Source organism: Arvicola amphibius, chromosome 9, assembly GCF_903992535.2.
Source record: "Arvicola amphibius chromosome 9, mArvAmp1.2, whole genome shotgun sequence".
NCBI classification, from domain to species: domain Eukaryota; kingdom Metazoa; phylum Chordata; class Mammalia; order Rodentia; family Cricetidae; genus Arvicola; species Arvicola amphibius.
In genome coordinates this window covers 21,774,460-21,795,038 of record NC_052055.2, presented here as the reverse complement: position 1 = coordinate 21,795,038, position 20,579 = coordinate 21,774,460, and the positions used below count along the sequence as shown (strand labels likewise).

The 20,579-nt window shown below is 42.5% G+C and overlaps 1 protein-coding gene across 3 annotated transcripts; it reads left to right on the top strand.

The window, feature by feature from the left end:
* Positions 1 to 1,365: 1,365 nt before the first annotated feature.
* Positions 1,366 to 20,258, top strand: LOC119823110 (alpha-1B-glycoprotein-like). 3 transcript variants are annotated; one of them, XM_038342903.2, is made up of 10 exons: positions 1,366 to 1,514; positions 11,710 to 11,771; positions 16,034 to 16,160; positions 16,236 to 16,271; positions 16,370 to 16,675; positions 17,014 to 17,286; positions 17,450 to 17,746; positions 18,656 to 18,952; positions 19,696 to 19,986; positions 20,125 to 20,258. In XM_038342903.2, exons 3-10 carry the CDS (start codon positions 16,127 to 16,129, stop codon positions 20,130 to 20,132), a joined length of 1,542 nt encoding a protein of 513 aa, XP_038198831.1. In that variant the 5' UTR covers positions 1,366 to 1,514; positions 11,710 to 11,771; positions 16,034 to 16,126; the 3' UTR covers positions 20,133 to 20,258. The 3 variants fall into 3 exon arrangements, with proteins under 3 accessions (XP_038198831.1, XP_038198833.1, XP_038198832.1); XM_038342905.2 differs by lacking the exon at positions 11,710 to 11,771 and having other exon boundaries at positions 1,369 to 1,514; XM_038342904.2 differs by lacking the exons at positions 1,366 to 1,514; positions 11,710 to 11,771 and adding an exon at positions 12,325 to 12,477.
* Positions 20,259 to 20,579: the final 321 nt, after the last annotated feature.

Sequence of the window (20,579 nt, the reverse complement as noted above, 5' to 3'; positions counted from 1 at the left end):
GCCATGTAGTACAATTTGAAATTGGCAATGATGATAACTTCAGAAGTTCTTTAATTATTCAGTATTGTTTTAGGTATCCTAGGTTTTGTGGTTTATTTTTTATATTTGTTTAGGATGTGTAACATTTATTTATGCTATGGAATATTTGTTTAATGATGTGAAGATGTGTTACATTCTTTTATGCTGTATTTGTTTAACACTGTAACGCTGTCTTACTTTGCCTGTCTGAAACAACTAATTGGTCTAATAAAGAGCTGAATGACCAATAGGTAGGCAGAAGAGAGAAGTAGGTGGGGGTGGTGGACAGAAAGAATAAATAGGAGGAGAAATCTAGGCAAGAGAGGGTGAGGAGAGGACACCAGGAGTCAGTCACCCAGCCACCCAGCCAGCCACAGAGTAGGAAAGAAAGAAGATATATGGAAGAAAGATATAAAGCCCAGAGGCAAAATATAGTTAAGAAGAAACTGGATAATTTAAGTTAGAAAAGTTTAGCTAGAAACAAGCCAAGCTAAGGCCAGGGATTCCTAAGTAAGAACAAGTCTTTATGTATTTTTTGGGATCTGGGTGACAGGCCTCCAAAGAGTTTTTTTTTAAAAAAAAAAAATTACACTTTTCTATTTCCACATGAGTCTGAAAATTGTCCTTACAATTTCTGTGAAGAATTTTGGTGGGGATTACATTTAATCTATAGGTATCTCTTGGTAGGATGGCCATTGTTACTATATTAATCCTATTGGTCAATGAGCCTGAGAGATCTTTCTATTTTTCTGACAGCTTCTTTGACTTCTCTCCTTAATATCTCAAATTTTATCATACAAGTCTTTCAATTTCTTGGTTAGAGTTACTCCAAGATATTTTTTCATTTTGAAGAGTCCAGGTATAGAATATAGAAATAAATGGTTCAGGAATATATAAATATGAATTTGTAGGCCCAAACACATTTTGGAAAGAAAAGAAAATACAGCTGGCTGCCACTGTTAACCTTTAACAAACATGGTCTGCCTTAAGAGCAGACATCCTGGCAGCCACTGTGTACAGAGATAAACTTTTAGCAATTGTGTTCTGCCTCCCTTCTTCCCAGCTAGGCAGGTACAGCGGACAAAGGTTAGCTTCTAACTATTTCCTTTAGGGGACCCTTTGCATTGTATTCCCTTAAATTTTAACTGTCCCCCTATGTGACTCTACTTGCATTCTTGCAGGGACAGTGGAAAGCGGCTTTGTCAGCCACAGGCTTTCGCAAACATCCTATAACCCAAAGCCATAAAACTTAAAGTGTAATGTGACTTTAAGCCTGACCTCAAGATTGCAAAAGCTCTTTGACCCACACCTGGTGCTGGATTTTACTATAAGAAGAGGCCCCAAACCTGCTTCCATTGCCACAATTTCAGAAGCCCGATCTTTGGCTGTGGTTTCTGCTATAGCTGATAAGCTTTGGTGCCCCACTGTGATATTTTTTCATTTTTATTTTTTTCTTCCTGAAATGAAGGTTACTTCTGGCTCCATAGACTCTGGTGGTAAGTCTTCCATCTTTTGCACATCTCTGAACCTAAAAATTTTTGCTGTTACTGTGAAAGAAAGGTGTTTCTTTCTCAGTCGGCTTGTCATTTGTATACAGGAAGGCTCCTAGTTTCTGTGAGCTAGTTTTGTAATCAGCTACTTTTTAGGGTCACTTATGAATATCACCTGCAAATTAAGATACTTCAACTTCTTATCTTGCAAATTGTTATCTCCTTGATCTATTTTAGTTGTCTTACTGCTCTAGGGAAGACTTCTAGTATTATATTGATTAGATATAGAGAGGGTGAAAAACCTTGACTTGTTCCTGATTTTAGTGGAAATGATTTGGGTTTCTCTCCATTTTATGTTGACGGGGAGCTTGTGGCAAATTGCCTTTATTTTTTGTCTTTCCAGGGTGTTGGGTTTTGTGAAAGGCTTTTTATTTTTCATCTCATGACATGATCATGGGGATTTTGTCTTTCAGTTTGTTTATATGGTGGATCACATTTTTAAAATTTATGTTTGTTGAGCCACCCCTGAATCTCTGGGATAAAGATTACTTGATCATGGTGGAGGAATTTTAATGCGTTCTCTGATTCAGTTTGCAGGTATTTTATTGAGAAATTTTGCACCTATATTCATAAGAGAAATTGATCTGTAATTCTCTTTCTTTTTCATTATTCATTCATTAATTTATTTGTAATTCTCTTTCTTTGAGGAATTGTTACGTGGTTTGGTTATCAGGTTAATTTGACCTTGAAAACGAATTAAGCAGTGTTCTTCCTGTTTCTATTATGTGGAGCAGCTTGAGAAGCAAGGGCTTTATTTCTTCTTTGGAAATATGGTGGATTTCATTGTTGAATCCATCTGATTCTGAGCTTTTTTTTTTCTAGTTGGGAGACTTAACTTTGCTTCTATTTCACTAGGGATTATATGTCTGTTTCAACAGCTTATCTGATCTTCACCTAAATTTGGTAGGTGGTATATATCAAGAAAATTACCCATTTATTTTAGATTTTTCAATTTGGTGGGGTACAGCTTTTTCACTTGATGATTCTCTGGAATTTATTGGTATCTGTTGTTATGTCCCCTTTCCATCTCTAATTTTGTTAGTTTTGATCTTCTCTCTCCCGCTCCTTCTTTTCGTTAATTTAACTAAGGGTCTATCAACTTTGATGGTTTTCTCAAAGAACCACCTCTTTCTTTCATCTATTCTTTGCATTTATTGTCTTTATTGATTTAGGTCATGAAATTTATAATTTCTTTTGCTCTACTCCTTTTGGGTGTTATTTCTTCTTTTAGTTCTAGAGCTTTCAGGCGTGTTGTTATGATATTAATATATCCCCAATTCTTTATATGTGTATATATATATACATATATATACATATATATATATACATATGTGTGTATGTATATTTAGTACTATGAACTTGCCTCTTAGAATGGCCTTCATTGTGTCCCATAGGTTTGGGTATGTTGTGTTTTCATTTTCATTCTGTTTTAAAATGTTTCTAATTTTTCCTTAATTTCCTTCTTGACTCCTTTTTCATTCAGTAAATGAATTGTTTAGTGTCCATTGGTTTATAAGGCTTCTGTTATTTCTGTGGTTGATATTCAGCTTTAACTCATGGGGGTCAGATACTTTGCAAGGTGCTATTTTCTTTTTCTTTACATGTTGTGATCTGCTTTCTACCCATGTTTGTGCACAATTCTGAGGGACATTCCATGAGGTACTGAGGAGAACATAAAGCATATTCTTTTATGTTTGGATGAAATGTTCTGCAATATTTGCTAGGGCCATTTAAGTTATGGTATGTGTTAGCTCTAGAATTTCCCTGTTTAGTCTTTGTCTGGATGACTGGTCAGTTGGAGAGAATGGGATACTTAAGCCACCCTGTATCTGTTAGTTAGGGTTAATATGTGATTATAGCTGAAGTAGGGTTTCTTTTCTGGACTTGGCTGAACTATTTTTGGTGTATAGAAGCTTCAAATTGAATTATCTTTTTGCTTGATTTTTTTCTTTGATGACTATGTAGTGTTTTTCATAAGCTCTTTCTATTAGTTTTATCTATTGTCAGATACTAAAATGTGCCTACACCAGATTGCTTCTTGGGTCCATTTTCTTGGAATGTCTTTTTTCATCCTTTTGTCTGAGGGAATGCCTATTCCTGAGGTTAGATTATTTCTTGGATGCAGCAGAAGGATGACTCCTGTCCAAATCCATCTGTTAGTCTGTGTCTTTTTTTTTTTAATTGGGGAACTGAGACCTTCGGTGTTTTGAGGTATCAAGGAGCAGTGTTTGTTGATTACTGTTAGTGTGTTGTTTTGGTGGGTTTTCTTTTCAGCTCTTTTGATTTTCTGGTCAAAGAATATTTATTCATTGTGCTGTATTATATGTAGTTAGTCACTTCTGATTAACATTTTCCTTCTCACAGTTTCCAGAGAGCTGGGAAAATTTACTTCTATCATGGAATATTTTTTCTCTATCTATTGTAATTGATATTTTTGCTAGGTATAGTAGTCTAGGCTGTCATCTGTGGTCTTTTGGAATTTATAAAACATCTGTCCAGGCTCTTCTGGCTTTTAGTGTCTTCATTGGGACACCACCTGTCATTCTAATGGTCTTTTTCCTTTGTACCTTTCATTATTCTTTCTTTGTTCTGTATATTTGCTGATTTGTTTTGAAAAAAATTCTGATTTGTTTTGAATATCATATGCCAAGAGGACTTTCTTTTCTGGTACAGTCTATTTGGCATTACGTATGCCTCTTGTACCTTGATAGGCATCTCCTTCTTCAGGTTAAAAAATGTTTCTTCTCTAATTTTGTTGAAAATACATTCTGTGCCTTTGACCTGGGTTTCTTCTCCTTCCCCTATTCCCATTACTCTTAAGTTTGGACCTTTTAGCGTTCAAGATTTCTTGGATGTTTTTCAGATTTAACATTTTTTGACAGAGATATCTATTTCTTCTAGGATGTTTTCCTAGAGTTTTTCAGATTTAACATTTTTGACTGATGTATCTATTTCTTCAATTTTGTCTTTTATAAGACAAGACTATTAATTCATTTCACAACTGCTCAGATCCAAATAATCACACAGAAACTATGCTAATTACAACACTGCTCTGCCTATTAGCTTGGGCTCCTTGTTGGCTAGCTCTTTGATCTTAAAATAGCCCATTTCCATTAATCTGTGTATTGCCACGAGGCTATGGCTTATTGGGTAAGTTTCTAACAACCATCTCCTTTGGCAGCTACATGACGTCTCTCTGACTCTGTCTACTCTCTCTATAATCTCTATTCAGATTTCTCACCCAGCTTTGCCCTGCTAAGCCATTGGTCAAAATAACTTTTTTCATTAGCCAATAAAAGCAAGACATATACAGAAGGACTTCCCACTTCAGTCTTTAATGCCTAACTCTTCCATCTCCTGTGTTCTGTGGGTGAAACTTGCCTAGAAGGTTCCTACTCAACTACCTAAACTTTTCACTTCCAGTTTTACCAAAGTTTGGGTTTTCTTTAGTGATTCTATCTCTACTCTCATTCCTTCAACACTTTCTTCATTTCGTTTCACTGTGTTTTCACAGACTTTGTTAGTAGATATAGTCACATCTTCTTTAAAAACTTGGAGCATATACATAATAGCTATTTTGAAGTCCTTTTCTTGTGCTTCAACTATATTGCACTTCTCATGGCCTGCTGCAATAGGGTTGCTGGGCTTTGGTAAGGACATGTTGCCTTGGATGTTAATTGATTTTTTGTTTGCACCTAGGCATCTGGGCACTTGAAATTATTATAATTCCAGGTACTTATATCTGGTCTTATGTTTTGGGGTTGGTTGTTCCATTCCTTGGCTTCCGTTTCCTTCTCTGGTTCTTAAGAGACTGTGGTGGTTATGGGTTTCCTGGTAGGGACTAATTCGGAGATCCTGCCAGGTGTATTCACTGTATAATTTGTTTCTAGGTATTGGGAGTTGACAGATAGTAATGGGGGTGGGATAGTAAAAGCTGAGAGATCTACAGGAAGGAGAAAAGGTGGGTGTGCCACCAGGATCTGTGTAGGTTATGGGAAGAAGTGCAGAGAGGACAGAAAGGTCATAGTGGGTGATCTGCTATAAGGCAGGGATTGGAATTGGAGGAGAGGAGGAGAGTTAAGATCACCTACCAGAATTCCTGGCCAGCATTGCCAGTGGGTTTTCAGGAGTACGTCTGGAAGTTCATGACTCAGACAAAAAGGAGGTAAGAATGTAGAAGATCTTTGTCACACTGTCATGTTTTAATTTTAAGGCAAGTTCATCTATGTCTTAGAAAAAACAAAGAATTTAATTTAGTATCTATTTACTACAAACCAAACAACTGATATATTTGATGTTGCATAGCTCGATTCTGTGCTCCCTATTTGACAATTTCTTGAGGCCCAGATGAATAACATTCTTACTAATCAGTTCAAAAAGCTACTCCATTAATCCATGCTGTTTTTACAAGTCTATGTGGCTTATCTAATTTATACCAAGGAATTTTTACAGTTACTGGGTCATTACAGGCTATGCCTCTTTAAAGAGAAAATCTAGTTAAACAGGAAGCATACATTCACATATTTCTCAGCATCTCAAACAGCAAAGAGAAAAGAAATGTCACATTTTAAGTACATACATTCAAGTACAAGGAGACCAAGAGGACATAAATACAGTGACATGTTAGAAGCCACAGGGTAGATGGATGACTGGTGGAGTGGATTCACTAAAGGATGCTGAGCTGTGGAAAATCTGGGCAGGCAGGGTGATTTATGCCACATATGTCTCTAAACAGCAGTTAGCACTGGTTCTTTGGGGAATGCAAAAACTCACAGACTAACAAAACAGGAAAGGAAGGAAAAAAGAAGGAAAGGAGAGAGAGAGAGAGAGAGAGAGAGAGAGAGAGAGAGAGAGAGAGAGGAAGAAACAGAGGCTTACAATTTCATCTTTCTTTAGGAATGAATCACACTATGATGGCTTATCATTTGGAATTGATAAATTAAATGGTTTTTGCTATGTGTAATAGCAGACAGAACTAAATATGAGACATCCCTCTCGTAAGCAATTATATAATGGGAAAGCCTGCAGTCTGTTTTGAGACAGCCTCCTTTTTATCTAATTTTCAGGACAATGTCATATCCTCAGAAAGCAAGAAAAAAAGGAGTCCCCTTGGAGACTCTGACTGGCTCCATAGTACACAGAGATTCACCATTCCAGATCACTTTATGGACATCAAAATGTACCTGGCTGTATATTTGAATAACTGTGTCTCAGTTCCTTCAGGTCTCTGGCTCAGTTATGGAAATGCAGTGGCCCAAGGTCATGCTTTCCCTGAGATGTCACACATTCAGTGGTTATTGGATTCATTATTGGATAATCATTGTCCAGACTTTTTGGAAAGAGGCCAGCCACTGGTCCAGATCAGCATTAGGCACAGATGGGTAAACCTCCCTGCAGATTCTGCTAGGGTTGCTTGCACGACAGTTCCATGTCTTACCTTGTGAGGTCCTCATCCTTCTCTCCATCACACTGTTGGTCTCTAACAACCGTCTTACTGCTAGTTTTGATTTGGTGTTGACTTCCAGGGAAACCACAAATATCACACCCAAATGAAGAGCAAAAGAAAATATTAGCCACTTCCTAATGATAAAACCACACAGTATTTCCTACTATGAGATAGCCACAGCTGAGGAGTCTGAGGTATGCACTGAGGTTTCCAGTCACCTTTGTGGGGTGGACCCACTTACTATGAGTCTTTGACACACTTAGAATATGAGGCATCTGATTATGGTTCTACCACTTAGAGAAGCCTTTAACATAAACAGTTAAATGCAAAATGATAAGTCTGCATGAAATATTTGTATCAATTTAAGACACAATACACACCAACCAAACAGGAAGCAAAAATATCTTAGAACCATAAAAATCTCCTTGAAGTCAGAGGATGTGGCCAGTAAGAGTTACTATAAGCCTATGCAAAAGGTTTCTTAAGGTGAAATTAAGGAAAGTTTCTAGTATGTACCAAAAAAAAAATAGGAAAAATACAAAATAATACAAATAAAAGAGAAAAATAAGTTTAAGAAAATAATATCTACACTTCAGTCCTGGAGACCCAAAAAAAACAATCACATCAGTTCTAGAATAAAAAAATAATAATAATAAATGAAAATTTGAAAAGTTGGGACTAGAGAGATGTCTCAGTGGTTAAGAGCACTGCTTGCTCTTCAAGAGGAACCAAGCTCAGTTCCCAGGACTCTTGCAATGGTTCACAACTGTCCCTAACTCCAACCATGGTCTCCATGGGTAATGAGCACACACAATGCACAGACATACATGTGGGCAAAACACCCATCCATTCACAGAAAAGAAAAAGAAGAAGAATTTTTAAAATTTTTGAACAATCTTCCCAGACTAGAAAAAATAAATAAGTTTCTGGAGAAAATTATCCATTTAACTAACTTTCCTGCTTAATTAATTATTAACCTCTAGAATTTTTAACACTCAAACCACCTAAATCAAGGAGAAATAAATTAGCACAGATTTCCTGGAAAAGATGAGAGCAGTTTCTCTACAAAGGATCTAGAATCAAAAGGCTTTGCGCTCACAACGTTCAAAAGAGATTCTCACTAGGAAGCAAGCCTTGCACACTGCTGAGACTGAGGGATTCCTACTGTTTCACGCACTGTGTAAATCTGTGTTAGGGTGGGTACATCGCCCGTATTTTGTTTGTGCTATCATAAAAAGCCATATACAGAATGGCTCATAAACCCCAGTAATGTGTCTCTCTTTAGCCCACATAAGAGACTGGATGACCAGGTTAAAGGGCACAGCAAAACCAAAATCCTACCGTAGGCTCCACTTTCTGGTTCATACATGCAAAATTCAAGCTGTGTCCTCAGATAGTATAAGGGGAAAATCATTTCTCTGGGCATTCCTAATCAGAGACTCCCCAGAGGTCCTAGCTCCTAACATTACCCCACAGGGTTTAGGATTTAATGTGCAAATGTGTGTGGGGGGGGGGGGCAAAGAAGCATTTAGAAAATAGCAATGTACAATAACTATGCTTTTAGGCATCCATCATGCCGAAAATGTCAAATCCCATGTTTCTTTGTCTTCTGTAATCAACTTGAGATGCGAGGAGGCTGGGGAGATGGCTCAGTGTGTAAAGCACTTACCCAGTGCACAAGGATTTGGGTTCCAGTACCCAGAACACATTTAAAAGCAGGCCTGGTAGCATTCCTCTACTATTTCAGTGTTCCTAAAATAAGATGCGGTATAGAGATGGGATATATAGCTATGACTCCACGGAATCTTGCATGTCAGCTAGTTTGTCATATATAGTGGCAGCCAATAAGAGAACTTGTCTCAATCAAGGAGATTGAGAACTTGTCTCAATCCAGGTGAGGGTCAAAACCCTTACCTTGTTGTCTTCTTACCTCTACACACACACTATGGATCATTCAAACACACACTCACACACACACACGCAGAGAGAGAGAGAGAGAGAGAGAGAGAGAGAGAGAGAGACCCAAAGGTCGTTGAGGGGTGAATATCATAGCATTAAATGCAAGCCCTAGAATGCTGGCAAAGGGAACACAAAAGCCTATGTGCCAAATGCTCTGAGATAGTCTTCTTCACTAAGATAGAGTTGAAAGACCTATGTTGAAAGACAGTATGTATACACACTCTGGCCTGTGCCACAATGATATTTCAACCAATAACATCTCATACCATCCCAACCACACAGTGGTCACATACAGTTACAATGAACCTAAAAAAATTCATATAATTTACTGCGGTTACCACCCCTTTGCCATGTTTAGATATGTTGAAATACATAAATGCCATTTATATTATATTACAGTTGCCTACAGTAGTCAGCACAGGGCTGTACTGCGTTGGTTGTAGCCTAGGAGCCACACTGTCAGCCAGGTAACCTGGATGGAGAGTAAGCAATACTATCTCTTAGGCACTCTGTGACCTCTACACTATAGAGCTATCGAATGATGCCTTTCTCAGAATAAATCTGCATCAAGGGTCACATTACTGTAGCTATTTACATGCGTCTATATAAAGGTATGAATATGTAAATGTATATTTGCATGTTTTGGTTCATTAAACTCCAGAAAGCTCACTGCAATTAGATAAGTAGGGGAACAGGAGCAAGGGGAAACAGTTTTATACATATCCGTGGTGACGGCTTGAGCAGGAGAATGAGCTCACTCCTTAGTTCCTGGTTCTCAGTAGACAGAAAACAATGAAAATATGTGACTGAAAGAGTAGTGTTTAGATACGTGGAGAGGAGGCCCCAAGAGGAAAAGGCTGTCAGGTTTCTAATGGCTGTCTCCGGGAGCTTACGGAATGGAGAAGTACAGAAAACAGACTTTTGGTTTAAATAAGCCTTGGGGTTACTTGACTCCTTAAACCATGTTCATGGATCATTTTAATGAAAATAGAAGTAAATTACTGGAGGAGTAGAGATAACCTGACTTCCCTCTCATGACCACCCATGTTAATATGAGTTACAGTTGGCCTCCTAACCTGATTTCCCTCTCATGATTACCCATGTTAAGGTGAGTTAGCTAGAATTAGCTTTCTAAACTTGCTTCCTTCTCATGACCACCCATGTTAAGCTGAGTTAGTCAGAGATGACCACCCACAACCCCGTCCTCTGTGAGCTCTTCACTGCTGATCTTGTTCAAACCTGCTGAGTCTGGAGATGGTGCTACATGAGCCAGACTCCTCCAGTAAAATGACCATCATTTAAGAAAGGAAAATGTACCCTGGGTAGAGAGGGCAGAGTGGCAGAAAGGAAGCATAAATGGCCGAACAGGCTTCCCAGAAAGGCTGATGCCAACAGCTGTTGGGGTGGGGAGGGAATTGTCGAAAGTGCCAGCTTAGTGGCAGATGCTCCAAACAGTTGCCAAACTTATGTGTGCAAATTACTCCTGAATTCTTCCAGCAGGACTTTTGTAACCCATCCTTATCTGTTAGCAGTGTGTGGTAAGTGTTTGCACAGAGCCCTAGCACCAGGCCAGTCACCCGGGTGAGCATCATCCTAATGTCGAGGAACACGAGGAAAAGGTACACTTGGAGGGCCAGCACCTTGTAACTCACTGCAATCATGCTGCAAATGCCTTCTCTGAAGTAAGACAGCAATAAAGAACCCTGGAGTCTCAAGGGATTTCTCTGGACAGTAGAAAATAGAGTCCTTTTTTTTTTTTATCTGCTTCTACGAGGTATTGAAGTAAAGAGACTAGCAGTGGGGGAGCTTAAATGTTTTTTCCTATGTCCCTGCCTTTCTAAAAGTGCGTATAGGAGATCTAATGGTACAGTCTGGATACCAGCTCCTTGGGAGACTGAAGCCAGAAGATAGCAAAATAAAGGCTTGCCTGGCCAGGGGATATACCTCAGTGGCAGAATGCCCTCTTGGCATGCTCCAGTCTCTGTGTTCAATCCCCAGTACTGATGAATCAACCATAAGTATATATAATAAGTGACTAACAAATTTAAGAAGAATCTTGGGTTCATCCAGAAAGAAAAGCTTCAAACCCAAATCTAAAGAGAAAGTTTAAAAGGAGAAAAAAAATTCTGTAAATACACCACCACGATTTTTAAACTCATTCCATTTCTCTATTTTGTAGCCAAAATGACTGAATTTACTTGGATGAGTCCTTGGGATTAGAGGAAATGGGAGAGGGAAGAGAATTATTGTCAGGAAGGACCACTTCTCAGCAAATAACACTAGGCTGGGATATAATAAGGCTGTATAATGTCCTGTGCTTGGCATTGGAGGGATGAACTTAGAAAGAATAATAGTAATACCATACTCACTCAAAGAGAATGCTGGGCTTTATGGCCCCTGATATTTTTTTAAATAAGCCATTAAAAACATTTCTATAATGGTGTCCTTCTGAAAATTGAAACAGATGAAAATTAAAAGATGGTGGGAAGCCAGGACTGTGAGCTGCAGAACCTGCATGTACTGACCTCTCAAAGTCATCAGAAGTACCTGGCAAGGGAATGGGTGCTTATGACGAGGATTTGAGTTCATGTGTGTAGACGTTAGAGCAAGGCTGATCAGGCAGGAGGTTGAAGAATCCAAAACCCCCGAAAGAATTCTGCCTCTTAACCATCAAGGAAGTTGGAAGTGATTATTATTTCATAGCCATGGGCTTCTCCCTTTGCTTTTGATTTACAGATAATGACTCCTAGTCATTTCTCAGACAGTATGGCGGGATAAGAAGCAGTCCGAATGTTCAGGTATGACCTGTCAAAGCATGAACTCTGCCCTGATACAAGCCTGCAAGAATACTCAGAAGTTTGATGTTGAAAAGTGTGCCTCAAAAGAGGATTCCATTCTATTTAAGATTAGGAGGCTATGCAGTTTTAGTGAGAGAAAAAGATTGAGTTGCTAGTAAATCCTGAAAAGTGTGTGAAAGTCAGCGAGAGGCCTGAGAAACCTGCAGAGCAGGAAAGAAACTAGAGCACATGAGGAAACACTGCATTCCTCCTGCACCAGAGATGGACTCCACCCACAGCACAGCCAGTGGAGAAGGGTCATGGTGTAAGAACAAGGAAAGTCACATATACTATGACCTAGGAAGCTACCCATGGGAGACAGTCTTCGGGAAACCTGGGGAGTAAGATTCTAGGTATTATAGACAACTGTGTCTTCTGCTGGCTGGGCCTGTGGTGCAGATAAACTGTATAATTGGGATCAGCACTGTGTCTCTTGCCAACACTCAGGTTTTCTGCCCCAAAGGGACTCCCACTAGAGCTGGAGCACTGAGCCTCTAGCTTGGCAGGGCTTGTGGGAGTAAGACTCAGACGGCTGTACTGACCTTCACTGTCTGCATGCAACTTTGGGTTCATCAGAACCACATTGGACTCCTGTACTATTGGCTCCTTTTACTGGATAATGGAGATGTCAAGACCACCTCTTCCAAAGGGACTTTAGCAGGCTGAAGTGAGTGTCTACACATGCTTTGAAGATGGATAGTCCAAATTTAGACTTCCCTTCTTGCTTTAGTTATTAAGATTACCTAACAGATCTATTGACATATAAGCCCAACTCAGAAAATAATTATTTATCTGAATACCATTTTTGATGGGAAAAGAGGTAATGTAAAAAATGTTACTTGATAAATAGAAGGTATTTGTTGTGGAGTCAGGCCCAAATTTCAGAGCTAGAACAAATTATCAAACTTCAAACCTGGATCAAAATATTAGTCTTCCTTGCATATGTGTGTGTATACATGCACACACACACACACACACACACACACACACACACACACACCTTTAAGGCCTTTTTTTTCAAGGCAGCATCTCACTCTGTAGTTCTAGTTGGTTGGTCAGAAACTCTCTACGGTTGCCCTCCAACCCACAGAGATCCATTCACCCCTGCCTTTGAAGTACTGAATAACAGTACTTTTGAAGTAAACTGGGTAGCTCTTTAAGTTTATACTTTGTAAAAAGTGTTCCTACTCCCTTGAAAGCCCCAACCCAAAGCACCATTCTTTGCTGACAGTTTCTCACAGAGAGAGAAAAGACATTCCAAGGTGCACAATGGACATGAGAGAAACTGGCTCTGGTATCTATGATCCAAAAAAGACCCTTAATTATCACCAGGCCCATTCTTGTCTTCTGACTGGCTGCAGCTTCATCAGCCCTCTAGACAGCTGTTGTGGGCTGCACTGTTCAACTTGTTCAACTTGTAATCCAGCTGGGAGTGTGACCTGAGAGAGGAGTAGATCTATAGACACCTTCAAGCTTTGGGTTCAATGGACCCTAGGACAGGTACTGGTGTTCTCAAAAGAAGGGAGAAATTTAGTCACAGAGAAAGACACACCAAGGACACACAAAGTGGTGCATGTGTAAGCTAGGCACTGCTAAGGATTCCCAACATCCCCCAGGCCCTAAGAAAAGGAAAGGACACACCAGGACCTTCCCAAAGTCTTCATTTAATATTTAGGGCTTCTAGAAGTCTGAGAAATACCTTTCTGCTGTTTTAAGCCCCTGGGTATGTGGTAACTTGATACAGCAGCCTCAGGAAGGTTTGGCAGCAATTAGCACTGGTCCCACTGTGTGTCTTGGCTTCAGATGAGTCCAGGTTCCACTGCTCCATTGCTCACTGAGCAGCTCTTTCTTGGGATCTTTGTGAAGGGGCAGGAGGAGGCATCAGTCTGTCCTAACTTGAGCCCTGTGCACTGCCTGGCTATTCAGCATACCACAGGGAAGAGCAAGAGTCCTCATAGAATGATGTAGTGGGAATTTTATTTCTGGTTCAACTTTCCTTCTGGTGGGGTCACCTGACATATGCTTGCACACCTAACAGAAACCCTAACAACCACTGATTTTACCTGGCTCCTTACACTTCAGGTCGTCTATGAAAATTGGAAGAGGAATGGACACTGTGCAGCGAAAAACGTGTCCACTATTTTCTTTGAATTCCAATCTTGTTTGTTTCTCTCTGGGTATTCTAGGGAATGGCGTGGTCCTCACAAGATAAGGGCATATTTTAAGTCAAGTGTGGTATGTGTCATACTTGATAGTTCTAGAAATTGGACAGGAGGATCTGAGGAGAGATATTAGAAACCAGAGAGGAATAAATGATTAGCTTCAAAATTGGAGAAAGGACAGAAATCATTAGAAAGAAACATCTCAAGATGCAGGGCCTTCAGTCCTGTTTCGAGGCACAAGGTTAGAACACCAGGGAATGGGAGCACAGCTTAGATACCTCCCTGCAATGGGTGTGAGTCCGCCCCTCCCTGTCTCAACTCTTCATTAGCTATCACCACTTGGAAGAAGCATACAGCTTCAATAAGAGATTTCTGGGCAGTAGGGAGTGCAGAATGAAGCCTTCCTCAGTTGTACCCATGGGGGCTGCTGTTTCTAAGCACTGTAATGATGGCCTTCTTCTCATTTTCTTCTCAGTGGAGAGCTCACTGAAGTAGGAAGCCATGGCCAGCTAGGAGATACACTGTCAGTTTCTTGTTGGAGGAGGTTTTGTGGAGAACCATAAGGGCCCACTGACAAGTTGGCCTTACATGAGTTCCTTCCCAAGTCTTATCTCCACTCTGCCCCCTAGTGACGTCTACAGAGCAACAATGACTGCCAGCCTCTCTGCAACTTTCCAAAATAATAAAGGAGGATTTATTCTTTGAGTGAGAGTGGCCACATGGCTGGTGACTTAGCACACTCAATGAGGGTTGCATCTCAGGTCTAACTTGTCCCCACCCCTGACTCTAATCAGGACAGGATTCTTTGTAGCCAAAATGAAAGGCAAGGCCTCATTCCTCATTCTGCTGTATGCTGAAACTCTTTCCTAGTTCCAGATCACTAGGGAAGGACCCTTTGAAAGACCAGAGAAACCATGGGCTCTCTCGAGGAAACATGTCCAGGAGCAGAGGCCTGTGAAGCTCGCAGTCAGTGGACACAAACAAATGCCTGGAAATATTGACAAAGAACCACAATAAATATTTTATGTTTGTCACCCAACACACACGCATGAGCTCACACACACAAACATAATGAGACAAGCACAAAAATATAAAAAATTATCAAAATTAATGTTTATTTTATTCATTTTAATTCATTGTACTCTCCGCCTTTGTTGATTTCATAGACCCTAGAGTGTGAACAGTTTGAGAGATTCTGTCATCTGTGAGATAAAGATTCTTTTTTTTTTTTTTTTTTTTTTTGGTTTTTCGAGACAGGGTTTCTCTGTGGCTTTGGAGCCTGTCCTGGAACTAGCTCTTGTAGACCAGGCTGGTCTCGAACTCACAGAGATCCGCCTGCCTCTGCCTCCCGAGTGCTGGGATTAAAGGCGTGCACCACCACCGCCCGGCTAAAGATTCTTTTTTGCTGGAAAGGCAGTGGGAATTGAGAGACAGGAAATGCCGACATCCCCTTCCTGCTGTTCCCAAAGGGAAAGAAATTCTCACTAAAGGAGCCATGGGACCGTGAGGGGGAAAACACAGGGTGACTGTGACCCCTAAACTTGTACACAATACTTTAAACGATCGAGGACAATTTCTGGATACCAAAATGGGTTTATGTATTCCTGGGTTTTGTTTCGTTTCTTGCTCTTTTTTAATTAGGATCTGGCTCACTGTGTAGCCCAGGCAGGCCTAGAATAAAACACTCTCTTACATATATGCATAATATATACATATAATAAAATGACTATAAAACACTCAATGAGGGTTGCATCTCAGGTCTAACTTGTCCCCACCCCTGACTCTAGTCAGGACAGGATTCTTTGTAGCCGACATGAAAGGCAAGGCCTCATTCCTCATTCTGCTGCATGCTGAAACTCTTTCCTGGTTCTTTTATATATATAGTCGTTTTATTGAGTCTAAAATACTGGGGTTTGGGGTGTTTTTTTTAATCTGAAGAAGAGAAGATTTTACTGTTATTATCAGTTTGGCTCGATACTTGCGCATTATTATTGATTAGCATTATTGCTGAATCCTCCTTGTCCCATGCCAAACAGCTGAATCTCTGCCCCTACTTTCCAGGAAGGGCAAACAAAGTGCAAGGTCGGCCCCGCAGATTAATTTGCCGCTGCAGGTGCTCCCTGCACACACTCCAGGTGGACTGAGGGCCCAGCCATGTCTCTACTGGCAGCTGTGCTGCTGCTCTGGGGTAAGATGTCCTGGGGCCTGGAACCCCTGGGGCAGGTGTGGTATGGACAGAAACTCACAGACTCTGTTCCTACAGGTTTCACTCTGGGACCAGCCACTGCTGCGTTTGTCTGTAAGTTCAGCTATAGGGCCTGGGAACGGGGGCCTATGGTTACTTGGAAACCCCTTTCCTAACAGCAGCAAGTTAACCATGGCTCTTTTCTACAACAGATACTTCCAGCGAAGCTGCCCTATGGGCAGACCCTCAGTCCCTGCTGCAACCCTGGGCCAACCTGACACTCACGTGTGAGGCTGAGTTCCCTACCAAGGACTTCCAGCTGATTATGAACGGATGGCGCCTCGATCAAGTCCACCTTGATAAATACGTCAGGTCACACCGGTTCCAGCTGGGAGCAATTACAAGCAGCAACAGGGGCCTCTACCGCTGCCGATATGGCGTGGAGCCCCCCACTAGTAAACTGACCGAGCTGAACAGGTGGACAATGCTAAGCAATCCTGTCGAGGTGACAGGGACAGGTAAGTGGGGCCGTAATGGGGTCAGGAGGCAGCAGAGAGAAGTAGATGGGAAAAGTTCCCATCTGTGTCACCTGCTAGCTCTTAGCTTCAGTTTGCTCATCTGCCAACTGGGAATGTTTCTGCTGTCCCCAGAGGCTTATAAATAATGATTCTCATAGAGTGCTGGGGACCAGCCTGACACAGAGAAGTGTTCGGCTCCCTGTCTCTTTCTCTGAACCCCACACCTACACCCCCTGCTGCTCCTGCCCCCCTTCTATTTTCTGAGTCTGGATTCCGTACTCTGACTTTCTTGGGAGAGAGACTGAAGCACTCACCAACCCTGCCCTCCTCCTCCGCAGAGCCCTTGCCCCGACCCTGGCTTTCTGCCCAGCCAGTGCCCTGGATCACACCTTTCCTGGGCACATACCTGCTGTGTCAAGCTGCATTGCGGGGCGTCACTTTCCTGCTGAGGTTGGAAGGAGATGATAGTTTCCTGAAGGTGACTACAGCCCAAGACAAGGAAAAGGCCTGGTTTGTAGTCAACAAACCCGGCACCTACAGCTGCAGCTACCGAACTCACGCAGAGGGCATCCCGTCTGAGCCCAGTGCTCCTCTGACCATCAAAGAGTACAGTGAGTGTTGAACCCCGACAATGAAAAGCCAGTATAAGACTGAGTGCATGGTGTCCAGAGATAAGCTGGCTGCCCCTGAGCTGTCGCTAGAAGACAGAGGTTAGCAGACCCTACGAAGCAGGGTGTCCTGTACTCCTGCTCAGTGATCATCCCTGTCTTGCAGCCACACCCCCTCCACCCATTCTGTATTTTATGGGAAATTACCCAGCGGTCCAGCGTCGGAGCACAGATGAGACCCTGGCCTGCAAAGCTCCTCGGAATGCAGCTGAATTCCAACTCAGGAGGGGTGAGAAGGTGCTAAACATTCGTGGGGTGAGCCCTCTCCGAGACCTCAGCCTCTACTTCCTGAACTTGACTGAGCTAGAAGACCAAGGCCCTTTTACCTGCCGCTACCGTCTACACAAAAAGGTGGACACTTGGTCTGAAGACAGTGAACCCATAGAGCTAATGTGGAGTGATGGTGAGTCTTGTAGCATGAATTAAAAAAAAAAAAACACAAAAATGAAACAAAACAGAGACATATGTTGAGGTTCAACCTGAAGATCAGAAAAGCAAAACAACCAAGCCACTAGAGAGCTCTTATCTTTAAGAAAGCTTCAGACTGAAAGAGAATGAGTTCCTGTCTCATCCCACCTTACATTCCTCTCTAGTGCTGGGATTAAAGGCATGTGACTCCCTAGTACTGGGATTAAAGGTGTGAGCCACCACCACACCTGGATCTGTTTCTGCATTGATCTTGTGTAGCCCAGGGTGGCCTTGAACTCACAGAGATCCATCTGCCTCTGTCTCCAAAATCCTGGGATTAAATGTGTGAGACACCACTGCCTGGCCTCTGGTGGCTTAGTTTTACTCTCTGATCTTCAGGCAAGCTTTATTTATAAAACATATATAAAATATCACTATAGAGCTTCACAGCGGGACTGCAGACAAGAGTGGGATAGAAAGAGTGGGTGATCAGAAGCAAACAGGATGGGGACCCCCCCCAAAGCGGAACCTCCAAATCTTAAGATATTACCTACTCATCCTTCATTGCCCAAGCTTTAAATAGGACAATTAATACAGCAACCTTGAGCCCAGCAAAGAACTGGATCACCAGAGAAGTCTGGCACGGAGTTTAAGGGGCCTCTACATGTCAGGGTATCCTAGTAGGGATGAGGTAGGCTTGCTGTGTAGCCAGAGCTTGTCAAGGCTGAGATGTTGAGAGGGTGCTGCAGTATTAAGCAGTGTTGTTTGGGTGCCCTACAAAAGCAAGCAAGAGAAGGGACAGGGAGGTCGCTTTAAACAGAAGGCTGAGTTAGCATAGGTTAGCATAGGCTGGACGGTGCTTGTCATGCCTTCAGGCTGGGCCAACGTGTCTGATCCTCCACAGAGACGCTGCCGGCACCCACGCTCACTGCGGAGCCATCAAGTCAGAACCTTGAACCTGGCTCAACCGTGCAGCTTCGGTGTACTGCACCCAAGGCTGGCCTCCGCTTTGGCCTCCAACGCCAGGGTGACTCGGAGGAGCCTCTGCTCCAGATGCTGAAACCGTCTGGAACCGAAGCTGTCTTCGAGCTGCACAATATCTCAACAATAGACTCTGGCAACTACAGTTGTATCTACATGAAACAGGAACCACCCTTCTCAGGGTCTGCTCCCAGTGAACTCCTGGAGCTCCATGTGAAAGGTGAGCTGAGCATGACCAGAAGGGTGGAGGGTTCAATGTGTTCCTAACTTACAGACCGGAGTTCCTGGGTTGTAATCCTGTCAGGGGTCATCCTTCCTGGGTTATGCGTTAATGAGGTATTAGACTTTGAGAACCTTGAAGTGGCCTTCCCCAGGTGAGGTGTAAAACCCTGGTTTGTTCTCTGTGCCCTGAGGTGCAAGGCATCTCGTAGAACCATGGTCAACAATGTTAGGATCCAAACTTCTCATGTTCAGACGCACTCTCCCGTGCTTCAGATTCCCTGGAATGCATGTATGCAAGTCCATTCCCATCACTGATTGACTTGAGATGATGTGCCATTTTACACAGGAGAGGCCCGGGCATTATCGATCCTTCAGTTTCCTCACTAAGGTCTCAGTAGGTCAGAGTTCCCTCACAAAAGACTACACAAAGGCATCAGCCCCACTCAGACCTTAGAACTGTGCTTCTACTACAAGCACTTTTGTGAAAGGTCTCTTTGCCACTTCCAACACTTTGGGCATCTGAGGAAGTCGTGGGACAGACCAAGGACCTGGTGGATCTCATTGACATTGTGATTTGAGGGTCCCGACACCCAGATGAGATGTAGATTTTCCAGCACCAGTGCTTACGGGTGCAAGGCAGGAAAGGGAGCTGCCTGGCTCAGAGCAGACAGTGCAAAGGAACAGTTCTGCCATAAGGCCTGGCAGAAGTTGTCACAACCTCCTTGCCATCCTCCCTGACAGGGCCACCACCCCGGCCAAAGCTCGAAGCTCTGTGGACGGGCATTGTACCTCTGGGCCATGAAGCCCACTTTCGCTGCCACGGCCACGTGCCCAAGGTCAGCATGGAGCTGGTACGTGAGGGCTTCCGCACACCCTTCTGGATGAATCAAGCGATGACAAGTACGTCAGCTGAACTGAAGCTGCCCTTCGTGGGTCCCCAACATACAGGCAACTACAGCTGCCGCTATACAGCCTTGTCGCCCTTCACCTTTGAGTCAGGAACCAGCGACCCCGTGGAGGTTATAGTAGAAGGTAAGGCTTCCAAGACTGTGGTAAGGTTTTGCCTCTTGATATTGCAAGGGCTGTACACTGGTTAATTGCTTAATCAAGTACAGTGCGCCAAGGTACTGTGTCAATTTGAAGAGCCAATGCATCCACTTTTTTGTCTAGGTATCTGATGTGACTGCAGACACAACCCTTGGAAAGGGTTGAAGACAGAAAGAACTCCTATTCTTCCCAACATAAGATGCCTCTCCTTCAATCTCCCTCGACTTAATAAAAGTCAAACAAGAGTTTGTTTAAAATGTGTCTTCCACTTGTGTGTCCAGGGTGGCTGCAGGGGTAGGGGGGGAGCAGGCTGCACTTTCAGACCTGAGACCTGTGTCCTTAAAGAGGGGAGGTTGAGAGTTGGATCCTAAGGACAGAAGGGTGAAGGCCTGGTGCTATTAACCCATTTCTCAAGACCCCTTTCTTCTGCCTTTCTTTCTGGCTACCTCTTAGCTCTCTGGCATTTCTCCCTCCTTCTACAAGTGTGTGCGTGCAGCCTGGAGTGCTGGCCATGCCTGTCTTAGCTTGGAAGGGTCTGCCCCACTCTAGCAGTAGGTTAGAAAATGCCACATTAAAGA